This window comes from Eucalyptus grandis, chromosome 8 (genome assembly GCF_016545825.1).
Source record: "Eucalyptus grandis isolate ANBG69807.140 chromosome 8, ASM1654582v1, whole genome shotgun sequence".
NCBI classification, from domain to species: Eukaryota; Viridiplantae; Streptophyta; class Magnoliopsida; order Myrtales; family Myrtaceae; genus Eucalyptus; species Eucalyptus grandis.
Genome location: NC_052619.1, coordinates 3,733,417 through 3,741,073, shown reverse-complemented (window position 1 = coordinate 3,741,073; position 7,657 = coordinate 3,733,417). Strand labels below are relative to the sequence as shown.

At 39.2% G+C, this 7,657-nt stretch overlaps 1 protein-coding gene across 1 annotated transcript; it reads right to left on the bottom strand.

Annotated features, from left to right (window-relative positions):
• Window positions 1-385: 385 nt before the first annotated feature.
• On the bottom strand, window positions 386-7,244 carry LOC104456279 (2,3-dimethylmalate lyase). Its single transcript, XM_010071041.3, has 8 exons — window positions 6,796-7,244; window positions 5,852-6,063; window positions 4,133-4,414; window positions 3,262-3,384; window positions 1,893-2,046; window positions 1,275-1,483; window positions 969-1,005; window positions 386-870 (listed from the first exon to the last, which is right to left on the bottom strand). Exons 1-8 carry the CDS (start codon window positions 7,199-7,201, stop codon window positions 752-754), a joined length of 1,542 nt encoding a protein of 513 aa, XP_010069343.2. The 5' UTR covers window positions 7,202-7,244; the 3' UTR covers window positions 386-751.
• Window positions 7,245-7,657: the final 413 nt, after the last annotated feature.

Genomic DNA, 7,657 nt, shown 5'->3' with positions numbered 1-7,657 from the left:
CAGCCGACCTAGTCAAACTACTTTTAGAAGACCCAGCCAACTCGGTAACCCCCTCATTTCCCCTAAATGAGAGCACGGCTGACATAGTCAACCTGCTCCTAGGAGACTCGGCCAACTTGGTCAATCTCCAGGTCCCTGACGTATATTAATAATGACCTTCACGAATTGCTGATATCAATCCAGACCGATTGATTGATGCGTATACAGAAACGGAAGCTTGTTCCCTCTTCTCACCACGAGAGAATAATTAGTCAAGCGAAAAAAAAAAGAGTTAGCTTTATGTTGCGCATCATTAATTTTCATACAGAATGAACTTTGTTATAAAAAAGATTGAACTGCGAAGTCTGTCCAATACTAACTAATCCCCGATTCATCTAAACTGGGGTAACACGATATTCAAATGGTTTTCTTTATATTCATTCTTGACTCAATTTCAGTTGTGGTTTCAATTGATAATAGCACATGTTGCAGGTATACATGCTGAAGGATTCTTATGGGGTTCAAATTGCCCCCATGAAGAATCGGTAACGTCTGAAAATGTCAAATTCCTAGCTGTCATGTAATATGTGAGTCGCTGGCTTACCGGGGCAAGAGAGAAGGAAAGGGGCCCAAAAAAGAAGTTGACCAATTATATTGAAAGGATCCTTTTTGTTAACTGTGGATCGTGTTCTTCTACAGAGAATCCTCCGGCGCCGCTGTTATCTGCTTGTGACTGGCTATTGTTCTGAAGAATCCAAGCGACGGCTATCTCTTACTCCAGAAATATTTGAATCCTGTCGCCCATTGTATCTTTAAAATCTAACAAGAGTTTCCCTCCAACTTCTGCACTTGCGTCATCCAACAATTCTTTAATATTTACGCCGGCAATAGCTGCAAAGATGAAAAAGAAGTCAATTCTCTTTATCTGCTCAGGACCTTTGTCCAGGACATACAGAAATGCCAAGATTGCCGTGAAACATAAAGAATACCCGGGACAATATTCGTGATGTTATCCAATAATCCAGCCTGCAGAGAAGAAAAGGAAGGAAAGACAGATAACATTCCTTCATTATATATATAATGTGGTCACAAAGGGGAGAATATAATTTTATGTACTGTGCCAGCTATAAGCATTATATTCATATGGAAAATACTGGCACGCAACATGGTAGGAGTTTTTGGGCTGGGGTTTAGCAAAATGATATCTTGGAGTAGGAGACCACAAGCGAGAATGAAACTATTGATGTACTGCTACTACCACAGACATGCAAGATGAAATCCATTTTATGACTTACCGGAATCCTGAGGTCAAGTCTCTCAAGACCATCTCTTCCCGTTATTTTTATTCTCAAAATCCGAGACCAAAGACCTGAGAAAGGACCTCTTGAACTTTCTGTTCCATAATATGTAGGATTTATCACTTCAACAATGGGAGCTTGCAGTACTTGACTCCTTTGCTCTGTATCTTCTTGAGTCCTCTGTGATGTACTGTACTCGGTGCTCACTGACAGATGATTTCATGTCATAAAGAGGGCAAAAATTGTAGATACTTCGAGCATGTTAATGGTGCCAACAAGAGTAAGTGAATTTATGGAATCCTGAACAGGTTTAGATCTTCGTAAAACAAGAACTAAAGTAGTTAAGCCAAGCTGAATCCCATTCTGAGCGACAAAGACACATTGAGCCTTTTTTATGGCTACTTGGAAAATCTGGTCCAAAGATATGTAATTGGGGCTAACTGCTAAACTTCACAATGCTAATCCAAAAAATAAATGTAAACCTCTACAATGGAGCAGGGAATGGTGATTGCTAGTTAGTATCAAACATAAAACAGACTTGACTTTTAGAAGAAATCGAAGGACTTAATTAACCGGCCATACTTCTATGGGTCATAGGGAAGTTTAAATACCAACCTCCGCGAGAAGGCAATTGACTGGTGGTAGGTGTAGCATAACGCTTCTCCTCTTCATAGTAGGTGTTAAAACCTAAGATTTCTTTCATATCCTCAAAAGATGGCATGCTTCCAGGAGGTGGTATACGTCCTCCTTTGATAGCTGCAAGAGAATCCTAAAGAAATAGAAAGATGGTTGAAAGCACAAAGAGTAATCCTCTATGTTATACAATTAGGATACGCAACTGGGTGGAAGCAAGAGAAATGGAAGAACAGACCATGGCAAACGTCAATGTACCCAAAACAGCTACCATCAACATGCTTCCAATTTAAGAAGAGAACTAAAGTGACATCTAGCATGACCAGTTTCACCTGAATTGCTATGAACAAACCAAATGCATCCATTTTTTTTCCCTTTATGATTTCTCCGCCCTAAAAATATTAGCCCCACATGCCACTCAATTAAGCTCATAAATGAGCAATGCTTTTGCACCACTTAATTCCATATTACATTGTTTTTAACTATTATGGGATACCGGCATTAAATAGGTCCTTCCAAGGAAAGAAAGGGAAAAAAAAAAAAGGACAAGCATACTGACCATCCCTGTTGCACAATTAATTGAGACAAAATAATAGCTCCAGGCTTGAACAACCTTTGAAAACTTAAAAAGGGTTTACTGCCCATCAGTTTTTGATCACTTAGTAGAGGACAGAACCAAAAAATCATTTAGATGAAGCCAAGGTATTCAATTGAATAATTAAACAGCCATGAAAAAGATAAATAGTAGTTTCAGAAGCCAGAATACTATGACCTACCTATACCTTAAAGGTTTTTTTTTTTTTTTTGGGACGGGGGGTCAAAATATACATTAAAGGGTCAATACCAAGAAAAACTCCAAACTAATACAGCAGTGATAAATTTACCCTTTGTTAATTTCCGTTAAATTTAACCGTCAAATTGCTGAGGTGAATGACACGTGGCAGTTGACAAGTTTGCGATTCTACCCTTCCTTTGTCATAGGTGTACCAATTTATAGTTTTTCGTGGTTTTAATCCAATTTAATAGAAAATAATTGAGTGTAAACTTGTCACAAATATACTAGTTTGGGGGTTTTGATGATAAAAAAATTAGTTTGCGGTAAATTTTCCATATGGTTTGGAGGGTTTTTCATGGTAAAAAAATTGGTTCTTGGTAAATTTGTCACAGACCTATCAATTTAGGATTTTTCATTATATTAATCCTACATTAAATAACCCTTACCAAAAAAAAAAAAAATCCAACATTAAATATTCCACACAAAATTCCTGCACCCAACATGCTGCTTGATTTTGCAGAAAGGTAAATCTCTCATAAAACTTAACAGTTAAAAGGAAAAGTAAAAACATGCTACCTGCATTGCTCTTATTGAAACTCTGATTAAGGAAAGTGGATAAGCCACGAGTTTATATCCTATTTCCTCGAGTTCAAGAGGATTGAGTATCGGTGTTTTCCCACCTCCTTCAAGCATATTAGCCTATGCAGATCAAAGAAAGCTTTGTCAATCGTTGCAAATTACGTCAGACTGGTGAACAATGATTTAACAAGCAACTGATCTTGTGTGGTCACATTGTGACTCATGAACAATGAGCATAACCCAACATATTAAGAAGCAGGCTATGGGACAAGTAACTTTACATTCTTAGAACAAAATTAAATGCCAGAATTAACTTCGTCCACTAAAAACCAAGTGTAAGCATAAACAAAGAGACATTCATTGTGCAAGGGCTGCACCGTCTGAAAAGCAACGCAGGCTAACTTTCAAGCAATCTAATTTTTTTTTCCCCTTGATTCATGACAACTCTACGTTTGACTGAAGGAAAAGCAACAAAAATGACTTTTATGTTTATTTTTCAGTTAGTCAATTTTCTAGGGAATTCCTTTTTGTACATTTGTGTACTTATGGTAAGTGGTAACTGCTATCATTCCTTCTTAAATTTCGAATATCCAGGAAAAAGATCCGGAGCTCACTTGGCTAGTAAATTCCCCTCCAGTCATAGCTCCTGTCATTTCAATCAAAGTCATGACCTAAAGCATTGTGATCTGATTGAATAATGAATTTTATTACGTGTGCCAGCAGGGAAAAAGAAAATACAGATGCTGATAGGTGTTCAATTTCTAAGGTTACATATGATTAATTGTTCACAACAAAAAGACAGGCATAATGAATGTCCAAACTTTAAAAAGAGCTTATTGAATATCATATTAATGGGGACTAGTTGTACCATTTTTGGGACAGACGGAGAAATTTCACAGAAAGCCTTCATCTCTTCTTTTGAAGCTAGAGCATCAATGAAAAGAACATCTGCTCCAGCATCAGCAAAAGCCCGAGACCTCCAGAGTGATTCACCCAAAGAAATTGCTTGACGAGAATCAGTTCGTGCAATAATAACGATGTCAGATCCACTTTCCTTTCGCGCATCGAGAGCAGCTTTTATTCTCATCACTGCTTCTTCTCTAGACACCACTTTTCTATCACGAGTATGACCGCAAGCTTTTGGAGATACCTTGTAATAAATACTTTGTAAGTATTTCATGTCTCATACAGAAGTAAACATCAGTTGATGTAACAGTGAAGAAGTAAATGGAAAAGAAGTACATGAATGAGCCAGGACTGAGGAAGATAAAAGCATCAAAGCAGAAGACCTATAATGCCTGACAGATAATTGATTAGCAGCTGTAGTTCAACTAATTTGTGGAAATGCTGGTTAATAAAAAATGATAGTCTGACCTACTACAAATTTACCAAAAGTCATATATAGACACATAACTTGAACACAAAAAGAGCTAATAGTATTACAATATTGTCATTCTTTTACACGTGTAGACCTAACAAATTGTCCCTCTTCTATTGTTTTATATTTTCTGGCGTCAGAAAATCAACAATAGAGTCAGCATTATGAAACAGGGAGACAAGCAGCGACAACAAATGTACAACTAAAATCAACACAGTTATCCCAATAACTGCTTGGAAAATTTGAATGAAGCATAGTTGCAAAGTGGACACACGATTCATGAAAGAAAATCCTAGTATAGTGGGCTGAGAGTTGAGATTGAGATTCAAATGATTTGGTAGGACATATAGAATTAGATTCAGATCATAGATATAAATATTAAGGTAAAAATGCAACGCACAAATGAACGTATGGCCTTGAGAAAGGCATTTGACTTAATTATCAGTTAACTCCGCATCATCAGATGGAACAAATCCCACCATTGTAATTTTATCAACGATGTTATTAAGAAGTTTTGCCCAGCCTATGAAATTGCTCCTAGAGAGGCATGTGTACCAAGAACTCCAGGTAAATTGTAGTCAGTTTCAACATGGATAGACCTGCGAAAGGTTACCCAAGGTACAACAAAACATTACAGACAGAATCTCATGAAACACCCCATTCGGATTTTCATGCATCAAACCACCATTTATTCGCCAATGAGATTGTACAGCATGCTTGTAATCGACTATGCCATATGCCTTCTGCATTCTTTATGTTTAGTCATAACATGTCCTGAGGGCACTTATCTCGGTTATGTTAATGAAACTTCACCTTTTACTACATCAGCACAGCAGATTTAAAGACTTGTTCCACCAAGAAATACATTTGTCCATCTGTTCATGCACAAATGGCTATATGATGTGTTTGTGCAATCCATGGGATTTTACACAGCCACATGCTTTGCACCACTTATTTTCAACAAAATCAGAAATATCCTCACTTGATTATCAAAATCAAACACGATTAGTTGCCTAAAAAATCAATATTCTTCAAGCCTCATTTCTAGGTTGATAGGAGCTCCTACAAAAATCTAAGATGACACTTATTTTCTCTTGAACAAGTCACAATTATAGTAAAAACACTTGAAACCAAAATCAGAGGAAAGATATACAGATTGGTATTTGATAAGAATGCTCAAAACTCTACAACCTGCTTTAGAGTAACTACCTGATCTTCTAGAAGGAGTCCAGCAAAGCCAGCTTTGATATATCCTTTCACAGTCCTCTTCACATTCATTGCATTTCCATATCCATTATCAGCATCCCCTATGACAGGAATAGAGACAGCGCTAGTAATCTGTTGCCCTTGATCTACCATTTCTCCATAGGAGATTAAACCAGTATCAGGCAACCCCAATCGAGCAGCAGATATTGAGAACCCTGCCAGAAAGGGATAAGAGAACTGTTAACCTTATCACATAAGCATATAAATTTTGTAAGAGGTAGCTGATAGCTAAACAGAGCTCAAATTCCATCTGTCCACCCATTGGAGTAAGAATTTAACAAGAAATATCAATGATCAAGAATGGGATTATGTTGTCGTCATAATTACATTAAGGAACAGGCGACACTGTAGTGAGGTGATGACAATGAGCTCAAGAAACTTCTCAGCAGTAAGGGATGCTTCTAACTCAAGTCCGCCTTCAACTTTGACTTACTATACCAACTCAATTGCTGAGAAACAGAATCATGATTTCCTTGGGAATTCTTTTGAAAACCACAAAATCTCCTTCTTCCCCCTGGAGGGCTTATTGCAACCATTCCCACCATTAAGGAGATTGGCAAACAGACCGATCCTTAGTGAATTTGCGGTCCGACTGCCGCTTCACAAGCAATGTCTAGTGGCTCACTGAAAACAACTCTGGCCTATATGGTGATCAGCTGTATAGTGTACCCGTGCAAAATAAGGTACACCTAAGACGCAGGATGCATGGAACTTGGAAAACGGTCTATCTATGCATGAAACTTAAAAGATCAGTTCAATCCATCGTCACTACGACTGTTTGAAATGGAAGCACCGATTCGCAATGGAAACAGCCATACAGTCCTCCAAACAAGCATCGCCGATCAAAAATCAATCACGAACCGAATAAACGCAACTCCCGAACTCACCGCTCGTGAAGCAGTAATCGAACCCCGCTCTCTCCACGAGCTTCGCGCTGAGGGCGTCGAAGCAAGCCGGCCCCTGGTGAATCCCCGGCAGCTCGAGGACGCGCCGGAGCGCCCTGGCCGGGGACTCCGCCGCCGGATTCCAGCTCGCGTAGTCGCCGGAGCACGCGATCGCCGGGCGGAACGGTTTCCTCGGCGGTTTAGGATGGAGACCGCCGCGCTCGATCGATCGTCCGAGGTGAATGCGCGAGGGCGAGGGAGGCGAACCGGTTACGGAGGCGGAAGAGCGAAGAGAAGAGAGAGAAGCCAGCGACGGCGACGGCGACGGCGACGGCGGCGGCGGCGGAGGCGGCGAGCGGAGGAGAGAGAAGGCGGTTTCTCCGCAACCGACGACTGAAGGAGAAACCATCGTTGCTCTCTCTCTCTCTCTCTCTCTCTAGTGCATAGTGAAGCGAGCTCGCAAGCTGTTTCTCATGGACAGTTGCAATATTAGTTGGCATTTTGTCGAAATTTTGTATTTTTACTTTTTTAATGAAATTTCCCCTTTTTAATTTTAAACCTTACAAAATACTTGAGGCCCTTTAATTTATTTGGATGTTGACGCGGAAAATCATACATAATATGTTCACAAATTTTTCAGATTTAAATAAAATTATTTATTTTCGAATGATATATTGACAATTTTTATTTTATTTTTTCAAAGAAAATGAGGAGATTTTCATAATGGTCATTTTGCAAGCTCATGCTTGCACCGGAATTAAGGTAGATCCGCTACACGTACCAGAAAGGAAACGATAACGGGAGGTTCTGACACGTGTTTGGCATTTGGTTTAGACTTGTTTGATCCATGCCATATTGCCAAAGA